The sequence below is a fragment of the Lissotriton helveticus genome, chromosome 2_2 (assembly GCF_964261635.1).
Source record: "Lissotriton helveticus chromosome 2_2, aLisHel1.1, whole genome shotgun sequence".
Classification (NCBI taxonomy): domain Eukaryota; kingdom Metazoa; phylum Chordata; class Amphibia; order Caudata; family Salamandridae; genus Lissotriton; species Lissotriton helveticus.
In genome coordinates, this window is record NC_136060.1 from 35,641,601 (window position 1) to 35,658,688 (window position 17,088).

The following is a 17,088-nucleotide window of genomic DNA, read 5'->3' on the forward strand; positions in this document are numbered from 1 at the left end:
TCTCAATTTGGTCCCTGGCCCCGATACGCCGTTTCGAGGAAACCATGTCCTTTCGGGAGTGGCGGTCTGGTGGTTGTGTGACTCTTGCAGACCTCTACCCGAACGACTCCTTCGTGACCTTTGAGGGTGCCAGGGAGTCGTTTGGACTAACTGAGGGACAATATCTTCATTACGGTAGCCTACAGGAAGTGGCCAGGATCACGTGGCCCCAATTCCCGGAGGCACCTCCGCTCACCAATACCCTTGACGTCATCATGTCCTGTGGGAGAGGTAAACGCCTGATTTCCCTTCTTTACTCCGCTATGCGTCGAGACTCGGTTCCCCCGTTAGCCCCAGCATGGGGGGCGTGGGAGGCAGACCTGGGGGTGGAGTTAGAGCCCGCCCGCCCAAAGGACGCGGATTGGTCGCTTGGCCCATAAGGTCTCCTGTAATGCTCGATTTAAACTTATTCACTTTAATTTCGTTCATCGCACATACATGACACCAGTCTCCCTCCACCGCTTCTCGGCGGATAGAAGTCACAACTGCCCTAGATGTGGAATGGGGAGGGCGGGCTTCCTGCACTTGGCATGGGAGTGTCCTCTTGTTCAGGACTTTTGGCGACAGGTGGTGAGATACGTCGTTCGGGCTACGCACCTCAGGCTTCTGCTGGACCCACTCCAATGCCTCCTGGCATTGGTGCCCAGACCTAAAAAAAAGAAACTATCGTACAAGTTACTGCAACTCCTCTTGGTCTTGGCGAGGAGACGAGTGGCTATTACTTGGATGGGTCAAAGGGCCCCTGATGTTCTTATGTGGTTGAGGGATGCGAGGGAGTGGGCCTTGGCGGAGGAGACTCACATGCAGCGCACCCGCAAGGACGACAAATTGCAAGAGGATTTACTTGCCTGGAGAACACTGTGCATGGAGGGGTTGGCGGAGGATGACTCGGACGCCACCAGTGCTCAGTTGTTTTCCTCTGATGCCTCGGAGTCTGAGTGTGGAGGGGAGGGCTATGTGACGGTGTAGGTGTCCTACGTTGCCATGTTACGTACCCTTGATATGTATGTATGTTTGTTGGTCTGATTCCCATGGGTAGATGCTGTCGTCAATTGCATAGACCAACCCTGGCCCTTACACAAATGTCCTACACTATTGACTCAGTACTGTCGATGCCATTCGAGGGGTTGCTAGTTGTTCTTGAATTGTTTGGTGTTATAATTGAGTGTACTGGTAATAATTGCGAAGCCACTGCTGGGTTTCATATCATTGGAGCGTGACCGCAATATCCTCTGCTTAAGACCACGCTTTGAACTGACGCCGCCCAGCCTCCGGGATGTGGGCCATCTATGGCCATGTAGCGCTGTTAGTATTGCATACTATTATTGATCGACTATTGCTGGTGACAATACCGTTATGCTCTGTGTCCTACTTTCTGTGGCTTCGCTACAATAAAAAGATATTTTTTTTTAAAAAATTACGTTTGTGTATAAGTTTAACAACTTAATCTGTTTTGTATTTCTCCTCACTGTTTATTTCTTCATAGACAGCACAGTGGGAGTATCGGGTTGGGGCACTATCTTCTGGACTGGTTCCGGATAGATAGGGCAAGGGTTTCCCATGGGGGGGGGTGGTTGGTAGTGTGGGGCACAGGGGTAAGGGGGGGTGGGGAGAAGGTCTAAAAATACCTCATTTTCTGCATGAAACAGATTTTGTGTTGTTCTAAGGTTATTTCTCGTATCCATGTAACATTATTAGTATGGCAAAGTTCTTTATTTTTCTTTTATGAGAGGTTTGTGGGTGGAAGAACTGAGCCCCCATGAGTGGCTTGAAAATTATCTCCTGGAATGTGAATGGCCTCCGCACCAGACCTAGGGCGGATAAAATTATGCAGTATTTACGGGATTCTGATGCGCAGGTCATCATTCTCCAGGAGTCACATTTAATGGAGACTGAAGTACTCTCCCTGGTAAGGAAAAGTAGTTGGATCAAATTTTCTGTATCAACAACACAACCCACTAATACCAGAGGTGTGACAATAATTTTTAAAAAACCACTTAAAGCAAGGCTAATTTCGAAACTGGTTGACCCAGGTGGCAGATGGGTCATTGTTACAGTATCTCTGGCCGGTGCACAAACCACGATTGTGGGTTACTATGGGCCCAATGTAGATGACCCCTCTGTATTAAAATCTATATTTTCACATCTATTATCATTCCCAGAACCGATTATTCTGGCCGGGGACTTTAATATAGTTCTGGACCCTGTTCTGGATAAAATCCCTAATAGTCGACCTTTAGTTCTTTCCAAGACGAGGGTCTTTCTGCTTAGAAGCATGAAGCAATATGGTCTTACTGACATATGGAGGGATAGGGCTGGCAAAAAGCAGGGGGTCTCTTTTCGAAATCAGAAATACCATCTCCAGTCTAGAATTGACTTTATGTTAATTAACCACAGATTGTCAGATTTTGTCAAGAATATTTGCTACCTCCCATCTCACCTATCTGATCACTCTGCAGTATTCATGGAATTAAATGGGTTTCCTAAAGCTTCTAGATCCTGGACATTTGACCGTTCACTTTTATCTGCTACAGATGATATCTCTTTTCTTATTATGGAAACCCAAGGTTTTATGCAAACCAATCAGGGCTCGGCCGTCTGGGATGCCTTTAAGGCCTTTTTAAGAGGCCTCGTCACCAACAAGGTCTCACATCGAAGGAAGCAATATAGGGAAGAGGTTGCTTCTATAGAGGCAGAGATGTTGGAGACCCAATATGAGATTGACCATGCCTCACCCGAGATCTCTACGCAAGTTCTCTGTAATAAGTTACTATCTTTAAAAGGTCAGCTGGGGTCGGTCTTGAATCAACGACTGCTTGAGAAATGGGAGGCTAGTAAAATAGCCCATTTCCAATTTGGTGAAGGAGCAGGGAAACTCTTGGCCTGGAAAGCTAAAACTGACCAGGTCCGAAATAACATCGAGTCTATATCATATAATAATGTATCCTATTCTTTAGACAATGATATTAGAAAAGTTTTTAAAGAATTCTTCCAATCCATCTATCAGGAGGATAACATTTTGGACCAGACCTATATTGACAACTGGTTGACAGCAGTTTCTCTCCCTTCCCTATCTTCGGGGCAACGGGCCACCCTAGACAACATTATTACAGAAGAGGAAGTTAGGGCTGCTATCCGTAACAGTAAACAAGGGAAGGCAGCTGGTCCAGATGGCCTCCCAGCCGAGATTTATAGGGCCCTGGAACAAGCAATTGTACCTTTTTTAACTTTGCTATTTAACCAAATTTTGCAGGATGGGATTCCTCCGCCGGTTTCCTGGGACAGTGCTTCGTTTACTTTAATCTTAAAAACAGGGAAATCAGCGCAGTCCTGTGGGTCATATAGACCTATTTCCATCTTAAACGTGGATTATAAGATCTTCGCCACAGTTTTGGCAAAGAGGTTGAGCAAAGTAGCACCTGACATCTTACAACACGACCAGAAGGGATTTGTGAAAGGCCGTCAACTATATGAACTGACCTATGACTTGATAGGGGCCCTTGATATGGCAACAACTGATTCCCTCCCTTTGTCAGTCTTGACACTCGACGCAACCAAGGCCTTCGCCAGGGTGAATTGGGCATACCTGTCGGGGGTCTTGGTTAAGTTTAATATTGGGGTCGGCTTTCGCAAGCAATCAGACTTTTATATTCCAATCCATCAGCCAGGGTATTAGTGAATGGTGAGTTATCTGACCCCTTCTCCATTACAAGGGGAACACGTCAGGGTTGCCCCCTTTCCCCTCTATTATTCGATCTCTACATCGAACCCTTTGCCCAGCTTTTGAGGGAAGAGGAATCAATTAAATCGTTTATATATAAAGGGTGGGAGAGAAAAGTGGCGCTGTACGCCGACGATATTTTGATACTTTCCTCAGACATACGTACAGCCTTTCCAGCAGCTATTAAATTGGCTTTAGAGTTCGGGAAAGTGTCAGGATATGAGGTCAATGCCTCAAAAACCGAGGTAATGGTTTGGAATAGCGCAGATTGTGGCAATGTGTTTCAGCTCTCCACAAATTTGCGCTACCTGGGTTTGAATATTGTTAATGACATCAACACAATTGCCTCAACTAATTTCGCTGTTGTTGCGAAGGAATGTCGGAAACTAATGCAATCTTGGTCACATCTTCCTTTGTCCTTGATAGGGCGAATTAATTTAGTCAAGATGACAATCTTACCTAAAGTTTCTTTTTTATTCAGCACTATTCCTCTCTTTTTTGATCCGTTATTAATATCCAAGTTACAAGGAGAAATAACGTCTTTTATTTGGGATAAACATGTTCCAAGGATTGCTTGGAAGAAGCTCAGACGACGTAGGGAGGCCTAGCAGCTCCTGATTTGCAAATCTATGCGTGGGCGTTCCAATTATCTCACGCTCGAATGTTGTTAAAAAATGCCCACAGATTTTGGAAGCATGTCCTCAGCCTTGCTTAAAGGTGAGGGAGTAGCTCAGTCGGGCTTCTTGTTTAAATTCGGAGATCCGAAGTTCTTTAAAAAAATTAAACTAAAAGGTATTACAGGGGATGGCAAGAGTGTGGGCTAAGGTGAGGACCTCAATAAAGCTTGGTTACTTTTCTAGTAGGGCCCCACTGTGGGGATCACCTGGGAATCCTGAGTGGCTGGAGGATAGTCTAGCCGCCCCTTTGCGGGAAGCAGGGCTGGAAATATGGGGTGATATATTTGTGGAAGGATGTCTGATGCCATGGGAAACCTTAAAAGGGAAGAAAGGATCAAACTTTTCCAAATTTAAGTATATTCAGATTGCTAGCTGGGCACATTTCTTTCCCTTACAAGCTCCATCCCGACACTCAGCTCCACTTGGGGGTAGTAATCAGCTTGAGACTCTCCTTTTGGATAAACCATCTGGCAAAAAAGAGGTATCGTTATGGTACAACCTGATACAAGAGGAGTCTGACGGGGAATTTCAACTACCTGAGTTATTGTGGGTCCCTTCCCTCATTTGCTGTAATCTACAAGACCGGTGATTTGCATCATTCAAGGTCTTGTGGGATATTGTAAAGCCCGCATGGTTGCGCCGGAACCGCCTCTACACAGTTCACAGAGCATACTATTCGCCACAGAGATTAGCAAAATCTGCTCAGGGATCCACGGTGGCTTGCGCCAGATGTGGCTTGATAGCAGCCTCAGATGCCCACATGTTCTTTGAATGCCCCGGTATATCAGCCTTTTGGGACGCTATCAGCAATTTGCTAACGTCATCTTTGGGTCTTCAGATCTCGATTGATCTCCCCCTTGCAATTTTTGGGGTAACGATGGAGCTCGAAGCCCGGCAAAGAACCTTCTCTTCTACTCCATCTTATTGGCTAGAAGGGAGATCTGTAAAAAGTGGAAGGACCATCATCCACCTACACTCTTAGACTGGCGAGCTTCGGTCCAACAAGTATCAAAGCTTGTCTTGGCAAGGATTGGGAATACAAATAAGAGAGCTTTTTGGCATTTTCTTAATTGGAATTAACTGGCCGGGGTTTTTTTTGTTGTTTTTTTTCCCCCCTGTTCCAATGATTAAGCTGCTGTGGTCTATTGCCCCTGTTTTTATCCATACTAGGGTTGACATCCCTAGTATGATGGCAGCACTGTCCTTAATTATTTGGTTTCGCCATGCAGATCTTGGAATATGCCTTTTTTCTTGCTGAAGGGTGATGGAATGTGAACATAGTTTATCCCTTGCCAGTTAAATACTGTGACAGCGAGAAGGCCTTGTTAGACCTTTGCATATGGAACCATGGTGGAAAATGAGGACCAAATAAATAAATAAATAAATAAATATCAAAAGCTTTTTGTCAGATAAAATATTAGAAATAAGAACATAACATTCTAAGAAATATAGCAGTTTAAAAAAATGAACATCTGCATAAAAAAAATAGATGAATAGCATTCCAAATTAATTAATATGTTTGGGGTTTGTCAGCTGTAATACATGTTGTGGTTATGTCTTTGGTCCTATGGAGTTAGCATCTGTATTATTTGTTAAAAGTCCACATTGGCTTTGTTGAAGTACACTTAGTATTTTTAGAACAGGTCAGAGGATGCAGGCTATTTGGGCTTTGACTCAGGACAGGGAAGACAGAGCAATATGAAGGGAGTGATAGAGAGAGGAAGTATATCGAAGTGCGACATGCCAGCACCATGGAAGGTGGGAGGCTTACCACGTAAATTAAAGGTCAAAGCTTAACTTGTAGTGCATGGGGCAAAACTGCTAACACGTAGGCCTGATAGTCCTTAGTGAAGTCTTAGTGATGTCTTGAGAAAAGCTAATTGAATGAGAGCATTTCCTAGTAGAGATTGTATTAAACAAAAAATAAAGGATAATTGGCCCTTAGTCAGAAAATGCGACCCATTATAAATATGGAATCACTCTATCCTTAGCCTCAAATGCATAACAAAGAAATGCAGACAATTCTCACTGAGTCTGACTCCTAAACACAGCCTTAATTCACAATTCTAATAGAGTGCTTACAAACCTATTCACATTTTAGGAATTTTACAGATCCTATTCTCAACCCAAGTGTTACATTTGAAGACAGGATCAGCTTGATTCCCATCAATTTCCACCAGCAGAGGATTTTTCAAGCTTTTTTACCACATCTCTGAGATTAACAATACTGAAGATATATACCTGGAGAACTTACTATGCTGGGGAGTCTTTATATGCATAATACAATAGTTTAACTAAAGGACATCTTCAAAGACCCTTCTCAATTCCCACTGTGCTTTAGCTCTGCTCTGTGAAAGTGAAAACCCTTTCAAGTACTTACACTCCCCATGTCTCTTCTGCAGGGGCTGATACAACAGCATCAATTGGCAGAATCATGCTTATGTCGTGATGTCTCTTGTGTGCCTGTGTAATGACTGGTGCTTTGGCAGCTGAGGAAGTGGTCATCTCAGTCAAAAGTGTAAGATTTATTATCGTCTGCTGCAAGAAGTGAGAAAAGACACACATATCACTTAGGTCTTGGTTACTATCCAACACTGAAACATAAAATGTGGTCATTATAAGATCGGACAGTTTATCCCTTCTTTTTTTAAATACCCATCTTAATTTTATTTCCAATCATAATAATATACAACATAGATTTCAGTTGCATATACTGGTCCCAAACTTTCATTGCCAGTCAAGTGTGGGATTTTGGGATGAACAGATGCATGCAAGCTAATTAGATGTTACAGCCAATCAGCTTCCTCTTCACCATCATGGAATATATTAATCAGCATAGACCCAGTTTAATCTCCAGTTTTTCTCTGACTTTTCAATCACAACTGCTTTGCTGTGTTCTATTTCTATTCCCCTTTCAGCTAACAGAATGCTCCATGTTTTAACCAATATTTGCATAAATAAAAGTCTACTCATTTCACTTCTTATGCTCCCCCCTGTCTCATATCATAAGCTTGCACTGAAACATATTTTACTGGATTCATCTTTTTATGCAAGTGAAGTCTGCATTGTATACCACCCTTGTTCCCCCAGCCTAAAGAGACACAGGTTTGTTGCTTCCCGGTCATGAGATTTGCTGCTAACATGGACCCATTCTGTAAGTTGGTAAGTGAGAAGTGATTTCAACTTAAAACAGTGCAAGTCAAAGGAGAAAAGACAGAATACCCTAATGCTTGCTTTTAAGTTCCTGCCTAAATTTAGAATGATTGACCCTTCAGTCAATTCAACATAGTAGTGCCCAAATGATGGAACACAAGTGAAGAACAATAACACATCAGGATTAAAAATTAATTTGAAAGGGGTGTGTGGCCAACAGCATGGCCGGGTAGGACGTGCGCCGCTGTAGCTCCTGACGAGCTGCTCCAGATCCGATGATTAAAGCCTGTTTGGAAGCCCCGTGAGAGTGACTGCGGAACCGGGGCAGACCCGACAAGACCTGGAGTCCGCAGGAGGAAGCCAACGCGACCGTAAATGGAGTAATTTGGAGTCGGAACAGCCGCGAGCCCAGACGCCAAAATCAAGATGGCGGCCGGACCCTGAGAGACGGAGGTAGGCCGAGTCCGTGAAGGACGCCCGCAAGAGAGACCCAGAAGGAAGCTGTCGGGATGGACAGGGGCCCAGTCCGCAGCGCTACGGAGCTCGCAATGGAGGGGCAGACGGGAAAGGCCGCAAAGCAGTGGCAACAGCTCCCGCAGCCGCAGCGCGTATAAGAGACAAGGAGTTTGGCGGAACGTCAGGGGCCTGGCCTCGGATGGAAGCACGGGGCTCCCCGAGACCTCGGAGCAGACTGTGAAGCCGGGCGGAAGCGGAGCCCGAAGACAACGGTAGGGGCCCGCGCAATCCGGCAACGCCTGGCACAGGACAGAGGAGGGCAGCGAGGCGCACCTAACGGGCTGCAGTGACTTCCAGAGGGGCACGAGTGTGGGAAAAACCAAGAGAGCACCCCCGACCCCCCGACCGCTCCCTGACTAACCCGCGCACGGGTGGGCCTGGGGTAGACCCAGACACTGGGAGCAGAAGATACGGACACAGCGAAGCGTGATCCACGAGGGCAGCGAGGCTCCCGGGGGCGACGATAGACCCAGAACAGTGAAGTCCGCGACACGCAGGACTGGATCAGGGCAGTGGGCGCAGTTCGAGGCCTGGCCCCCCCCCCAGGCAATGTCTGATCCGGAAAGGGGGTAAAGGGAGACCATGCCCTGACAAGGACGTAAGTGTTCCCGTCACCATACAGACGCCAGCCGGGGTGAAACCCGCAGAGAAGGCGAGAGCTTAACAGTGGGAAAAAGCGGGGGAAGCCCAGGGCCTTGGCGAGCCGGATAGATCGACATTGGCCAGGCACGAGGGAGGCCCCATCGTCGATGCCAGAGAACCAGCACGCAGCACCATGGGTCAGACAGGCGAGACCCGACCCCTAGGGTCTAGGCCCTGCATGCTACTGTATACAGACCCCCGGGTAGTCCGGGAAGGACTGGGGAGACCCGCTGACGACGTAGGACGGTGTGTAGGTGAGGAACGTGGCCGGCGCGACGATTAGATTGCCGGGTACAAAGAGAGGAAGTGGCCGAGTAGCGCCGACGCGAGGGAAGAGTCAGAAGACGCATCCTCCCTAACATCTGGAGAAGAGGAGGTGAAATATACGTGCGGAAGCAGTCTACAAGTGGGTACACGCGGAGGTGCTGGAAATGGGGAAAAAGGACATGGCCGCCAAAACCCCCAGGCAGGGGACCATGGACAATTACGAATTCAGACAACTCCATATCCAGGAAGCGCCTCGTCAGGACGACGGAGAAGGAACTCGGCCTCATCGGGGGGACAAGAGGCGGCAGGATCTCGGTTCCGCTGCCTGGAGAGTAATGCCCGTTCTGAAGGAGAAGACGAAAATGGGGGCCGCTCCTACGGAGGGGTAGAGGAGGAGACGCGCTCCATGCACCCGTTAGTGGCAGCTATCCGAGAGATGGAACAAGATGCATCGGGACTGGCGGAAGACCCGAGAACTGATACACAGGACTCACACTCTTGAACGGTGGCGAATCAGGCAGTAGAGATTGCAGCTCATCGCCAAAGGGGCACGCAAGTTGATACACCCCTTTGCCTATAATTTTGCTCTTTGTCTTTTCTATGCACTGTTTCCTTTATTTGACTTTTCAGGTTGATCTGGTGGGAATGTTTTACATGCTCACTGCACAGACTGCAAGAGTAGGTTGAAGGGGGGGTTACACGGGAGGGCGACAGACCCTCTCCGCCGAAAGTCCTGCTTCTGCGGAAGATGGGACTGAAGGGGGGTGGGGGAAGTGGGCATGGGGGGAAGGGGTGGAGTTGTGCAAGTTTTCAGGTTGGGGAAGTTGGGGGGCAGTACAGGGAAGGGGAGGGAGGAAGGGAGGCGGGAGGGGGTGGGAACGGGACATGTCAGAAAGGTCACATATGCCGAAGTACAGGACACTCCACTAGTGAGGGGCCAGAACACCACTCACAGCAGGACATGGCAAGATATCGGATAGACGCATTGAACTGAGTCAGGGCCTGGAGGGGCTCTCGATACTAACATGGAATGTGAATGGTCTAGGCAGTAAGATCAAACGGGGCCTAGTGAACACATACATCAAGAGGGTAGGCCCGGACATCGCATTGTTACAAGAAACACACCTTATGGGTAGCAACTGCAGTTTCCTAGCGAGAGGGCAATACAAAGTCCTGGCGCATGCGGGATTCACCAAAGGCTCGAGAGGGGTGACGATACTGATTAGAAGGAACCAACCGTTCCGAGTGGCTCGAATATGGGCAGACCCACAGGGAACATATGTGGGAGTGAGGGGCACCTGGAAAAGGAAGGAATATACGATAGTATCGGCATACGCTCCTCCTAAATTACAGGCAGCCACACTGGCAGGGGTGACGGAGGTCCTCCTTAATTCATCTGACACTATACAGATACTGGGGGAGACTTCAATGATGTGATGACTCAGACCCTAGATAGGACAGGAGACAGGATAAGAGACCAGACCCCGACAGCCCTCTCTAACATGATCAATGCTATCGGGCTAACAGACATTTGGAGGTGGCTACACCCAGACGACAGATCCTATTCCTTTTTTCAAACGCACAGAAGGTCTACTCTAGACTAGACTATATATTCCTTGCCAGACACGTTATGTCGAGAGATGACTTAGCAGAGTACAAAGCCAGGGGGATATCGGACTACTCCCCGCTAATGGTCAGGGTGGGAAGACGGACTCAGAGACAGGGGACCTGGAAGCTGTCAGCCTGGGACTTACAGAACCCGAAAATACTGAAAGGCATTAGAGCAGATGTCAAAGTATGCATAGCAGAAAATGAGGGCTCGGTAGCGTCCAAAGTGGTTCTATGGGAGGCCTTCAAAACAGTCATGAGAGACAGGGCTCAAAATGGGCTGGCAGAGGCGACCCGAGAAGTCCAGAGAGAGCTTGTGACATTGGAAGCCCGAATATTAGAGCTAGAAAGGGAATACCAGGATACCAAAGATACAGGGACTCTACGTAAAATGATGGATACCCAAAGCCAATACAGAGAACTAGCAACCGGGGAGGCCAAATAGTTGGCGACATTGCACCGTCTGTATGACGTAGGAGAAAAATCGGATAAACTGCTGGCGTGGCTGAGCAGGAGGGAGAGGGAGGTCAGGTGGATAGAACAAGTGCGTGACGCCCAAGGGAACCTAACGGGATCGGATGTACGGATTGCGGACACCTTTGTTAAGCACTGCCAGTCATTTTATGAGGCGAGAGACCTGGGAACACAAGAGGATGCCATGAAATATATGGAACATCTCGAACTCTCGACACTGACGGACACGGATCTCAAAGACCTGGAGGCGCCCATTACGTTGGACGAAGTCACGCAGGACCTGGCTAAATTACGAGTAGGGAAATCCCCTGGCCCGAATGGGTTCCCGGCTGAATTCTTTAAGAAAACAGTAGACCTTCTGGCTCGACACCTGCTGGGGCTCTTTGAAGGGGCACCGCAAGACGAGGAACTTCCTCCAGACCTGCGCATGGCCACGATCATTCCAATGGAATTAAGGAAGGTAAACCACCAGGGGAATGCACCACCTACCGTCCTATCTCTCTGCTAAATATTGAGGTGAAACTCCTGGCGACGGTACTGGCGCTCAGATTACGGAGGGTGATCCCGGAACAGAACGCTGAGAGCAGAGAGGCGCCGTGGAAGAACAAACAGATCTCCCAAAATTATTTTAAAGGAAGAAGGATTGCCTAAATACAACATAAATAATGAAGATGAAATGACAACGTATGGGCAATACTATTAATTTGGGAATATCTACCACGAATTGAGATTTCGCCTCTATTTGTAACTCAAGATATGAGTGTGGCTCTAAAAACACAGCGGTAATTGATTACACCATAAAGACAATTCATTTGTAAGGTATAATTAGACTAACCAGAAGACATACAGAGTCAAAAGGTTTATCGACCCCTGAAGAAACTCTGAAATTGAAGAATCAGATACTTGCAATAAACCTATCAGATTTTAATAACGTTCTCGTCCTGATGAAGGTGAAAAGATAAACTATACACCGAAACGCCGCGTCGACTGTTTTTATGAGACTGTTTTTATGAATGTAATATGTCGTTATGAGATAACAGAAATATAATTGTTTTTAGATTGTAACCCATTGGGAGGTCTCTTTCAATAAATGCATTTTTTTACTTTACTTTATTCCAGACGTGATTTGTAGTGCACTGTGAGATTAATAATACTATGAAACAAACTGATAGAAGAATTAAATAGTGATAAAAATAGGTGTATTCAAGGACACCTTAGAATAGGGAATCTAGTTTTTCTCTGTGATCCCGGATTTGGTCCATTTAGACGAAACAGGGTTTGTACCGGGTAGGGCTACTAGATTCAACCTCCGACGGTCGCATAACTGGCTACAGGAGGTGAGTAGGAGACAAGACCCCCACTGGTTCCTATCGCTTGACGCAGAGAAAGCGTTCGATGCGGTCCACTGGCCCTTCCTAGAGGGAGTTATGATAAGGCCGGGCTTCGGCCCAAATTTCAGGCACTGGGTGCAACTACTTTACACAGACCCAAGGGCCAGGGTCAAGGTAAACTGGATCATATCCTGGGATTTCCCAGTAAGACGGGGAACCAGGCAGGGATGCCCCCTGTCCCCTTGCTCTTCACGCTGACGATTGAGTTGCTTGCAGCGGCAGTCAGGCATCATCCAGACATCAGGGGTTTTCAGTTGGGACCGCTAGACGCCGTTGAGGAAAAGATATCCCTCTACGCAGACGATGTTCTCCTATATATTACACACCCTGCCACGACGATACCGGTGCTCTTCTCAGAGTTAGAACGATATGGAGTGCACGCGAGATATAGGATCAATTGGCACAAGTCAGTCCTATATGACCCTAGAGGACGTGAACAGTGGACGAACCTTCCAGAGAGGTTGCAAACGACGACGGAAGGCTTTACCTACCTCGGAGTGTTCATGAAGCTGGATAGGAGAACCTCGTACAACAAAATTGTCGGACAAATTATTCATAATTTCGTAGAGGACGCAAACAGATGGCGGCTCTTACCTCTCACACTCCTAGGCCGCGCGGCCATGTTCAAAATGATGACGCTGCCCAAGCTCCTGTACGCGTTCCAAAACTAATATTACCCTCTCCCCCGAAAAGTATTTAAGGAAATCAACTCGGAAGTCCGCACATACCTCTGGCTGGGCATACAACCTAGAGTAGCACTGGCGACCTTGAAAAGACACCAATATAGTGGGGGGATTTCGCTTCCCAACGCGGAGGCCTATTACTGGGCAGAACACTTGGTAGCCATCAATGACTGGTTCCATGCCCCGGCAGTACACCCCACGTACGCATTAGAGAGGTATGCCATGGGTACCCGCCCGTATAACTATTATCGATACGGGGGTGAAGGGGAGACTGTTGCCAGCTACAAGGCTCACGCTGGTGCTATGGAATAGAGCAAATAAGACCATAGGCTGGGAGAAGAAGCCCACCAGACAAACACCCATATGGCACTGCGCATGGCTGCGAGAGCTGAATAAACTAAAGGGGTTCAAAAGGTGGGATGACATCGGAATCTCGACCCTGGGAGACGTGATTGCGAGGGGGCCACTGAAGACGTTCCCAGGCCTGAGAGCGGAGTTTGGTCTCCTCCCCACATAATACTTTAAATACGCCCAGCTGAGGCATGCGTGGCAGGCAGAAGAGGTCCCGGAAGGCACATTCCCTGAATATGCACCCCTAGAGGGCCGCTTATTGCAAGAACAAATACCGGAGAGAGCGGTGTCACTTACATATAGAACCCTTATGAATAACATGCCGGATGGCATAGGTACCCTTCGCAGTAAGTGGGAGAGTGAAGTGGGTGAAATGGATGAGGTTGACTGGGACACTGTTCTTATGCATCTAAGGGAGGTAGCAATTAAATCCCGGTTGAGGCTTATACAGTTTAACGTCCTCCACAGGACCTACTTCGATAGGGTACGCTTACACAGAATGGGACAGATAGGGGATACAAACTGCCTAAGATGCGGCCAAGAAGGAGGAGACTTCTACCATTTACTCTGGTCATTTCCGATGATTCAGGTTTACTGGGTGGGGATTCTGAATGAACTAAGGGGCATATGTAGGTAGGCGTTTGCGATTCGCAAACGCCGAAATTCGGCGAATTTCGGCATTTGCGAATCGCAAACGGTGCTTTGGTATGTAGGTGCACATTAGCAAAATAAGGAATCGCAAAAATTGTGATTCCTATTTTGCTCAAGCATTTAAGGAATCGCAATTTTGCGATTCCTTAAATGCTATGTAGGAGTGAATTTTAAAATGCGATTTGGGCTTACGGAATCGCAAAATACCACCTACTCCAAGTAGATGGTATTTTGCGATTCCCTTTCTAAATGCATTTTTTTTTAAATTCAAAGTGCCATGTGGCGCACAGACATGCCCTTAGGGCATGTCTGTGCGCCACATGTACTTAGAGGCACATTCCAGGGGTGCAACAGGTGTCCTTTGGACACCCTGGCACCCTTAGAATTGCGATTCTCAAATTGGGATTTTCTCATAGAAAATCACAATTTGAGACTGTATCCCCATTCATTCCTATGGGCCTCTTGGCCCATAGGAATGAATGGGACACTCATTCCTTATTTGTGATTCGCAATTTGCTAATCGCAATTAAGGAATGTTAGAGATTCACAAAATAATAGCGAACTATTACCTACATTCCATTTTGCTATTTTCAAATAGCCATTCCTTAAAAATCACTATTTGGGAATCGCAAAATGGAAATTACCTACATATGCCCCTAAGTGAGGTCCTGGAAGCGTCCTTGCCAACAGATCCAAAACTAGTCCTGCTGGGTATGACCAATGATGTAGATCTCACTCGCTCTTTATTGATCTTTCTGGTCCTGGCCTTGGTGGTGGCTAAGAGGGATGTGGCAAAGTACTGGGGGCAGCTACGACACCACAGATAGAGGAATGGCGAAGAGGACTAGATCGGTATATGGCGGCTGAGAGGGTCACATACAAAGCACAGGGTTGTCCTAAGAAGTTTGACAGAGTATGGAGTAAATGGAGGAAATATCGGGGCCTTGACGGGGGATTGTGAGAAGGGAAGTGGGGAGAAGATACGTCCAAAGACAGGAGGGCTCCGAGGGCACTCGGTCGAGAAACGACAGACTGGGTTACAGACTGCGCTAGAGACATGGTGTAGGGGGAATAGTGATGTATTGTTTTTAATGGTGTGGCTGGGGGGGTGGAGGGCTGGAGGTCGGGGAATGTTGACCAGTGATGACATGTCTGTTTTGTTGCAATATGAAAAAATGCAAATAAAAATGTTTTTAAAAAAATTAATTTGAAAATATACAAGATTGTAAATTGTAGGGGATTACAGTGGATAGTGGGCTAAAAAGTCTTGCGAGGCTATCAATTACATTTTATGAGGGGCAGATGCTATTTTGTGCATTTTAGACCTTCCATTAAGGCCCTAACCACTGACATCCTAAAAATTGATAGGGCCTGTATTTTGTCGAAGTGCTGCCATAAGAACTCATATTGATGATTAAGTTAAAACAGGTAATTTAAGTAGCAACACATATTAAAGAATGTTTTGAATAGAAGTATGAACTTAAAGCTTTGAGAAATATAAAGCTACGGTAAGCTCTTCCATTTGACTGGGAAGCATGTCTGTGTAATTGGTAGCATGCCCCCTTAAGTTGCTCAATCAGTTCTTCAGGTAAAGTAAGGTGGACACCTTATATGATTTAAGATTCCAGCTTACTAAATTGAGCAAGTGTGGATTTGTATGTTATGTTCTTCCTGTTTTTTTTGCCTAAACAATGTGTGCACCAATGGACGGGCATGATAGATCAACATTTCCATCATTTGCTGTTTCCAAGTTCATGAAGATCATTGTGCATGGTATCTGCTGTATCTTCCTGACCATGTTTGATGCTAAACATACTGGGTGAAAAGTGTATACAATTTCCCCTGACCAATCTATCTAGACAGAATTTCCTTAAGACACGGGAGCAGGGAGATGGGTCTTTGTTCATCGAGCCCTTAGTGGCCATCATCAGCAATTATTTGGCCTTTCAATCCTAAGACTATAGAATAATAAAAATGGCATAAGAAAACTATCATCACACAGCACAGACAATAAAATTGAATAAAGCATATACCATATCGTGGGTCTGCTTGTCCTTCTTTTTTGTTGCTTTTCGTCTGGTTTCATCTTCTTCAACACTGAAATGTTCAACACAAACAGTAATTTACATTGTGAATAAACCATAGCAGTTTCTGTGCTGGATGAACGTAGGTCTTTAATTACACTCACTGAATAAACTGCATGATGTCCTTGCAGGCGGAGTCATCGCTCAGCTCTGTACTAGTAGTGCTCTTGTTAGGCCACACGTACAAGGAGCTGTGGGAAATGCTGAGCACCAACGAGTCTGAAGCGAGTTTCACAGAGAGATCTTTCAATGCATTTGACAATGTGTTTCTGGTGGAGATCTCTGACCCAAATAAAGAGGATTGGTTAGTTTTTTTAATATGATGAACGGTCTTCCAGTAAAGTTAATATATTTAACATTTTTCAAGAAATAAAAACATTCCAGTGAATCTAAATAGTTTTTCGCATTCTGTTCACTTTACCTCCCTTAAAAAACAAATACATTATGCTAATCAACCTACCACTAATAAAAGACAGTTATTCTGAAACAAATAAGAATGTTGAAAGCCTATTGCACCATATAATATGGTTGGTTCTTTGACACTTGTCGAATACTGTGCCTCAGGCTTGACTCATGTCTGTGTGTCACGGAGGACATGAGCGAGTCTTTGAAAGGGCAGCCTTCCTCCCCATAGCCCCCTCACTCTAAAAAAAAAAGCTAAATTAGTTTTCTCAACAGACACCAGAACCTTTGACACTGTGTTTTCTAATTCTCCTTTACCCCCCCACCCTTAGCACCATGACCCAACCTTTGAGAGGTCCTCATCTGAGTGCTAATAACTTAAGTCTCAATCTCTTCATGTGACTGCAAAGACGTTCACTGAGCCTCAAT

General features: G+C 46.3%; 1 protein-coding gene across 1 annotated transcript in view; it reads right to left on the reverse strand.

Moving 5' to 3' along the window:
* The window catches only part of UFSP2 (UFM1 specific peptidase 2), a 228,999-nt gene that overhangs the window by 167,656 nt on the left and 44,255 nt on the right, over positions 1-17,088 (reverse strand). Inside the window, exons 3-5 of the mRNA XM_078678042.1 lie at positions 16,362-16,539; positions 16,207-16,270; positions 6,818-6,975 (exon numbers count right to left, since the gene is read on the reverse strand). Coding sequence (XP_078534168.1) covers positions 6,818-6,975; positions 16,207-16,270; positions 16,362-16,539 — 400 coding nt within the window. The remainder of the gene's footprint in view (positions 1-6,817; positions 6,976-16,206; positions 16,271-16,361; positions 16,540-17,088) is intronic.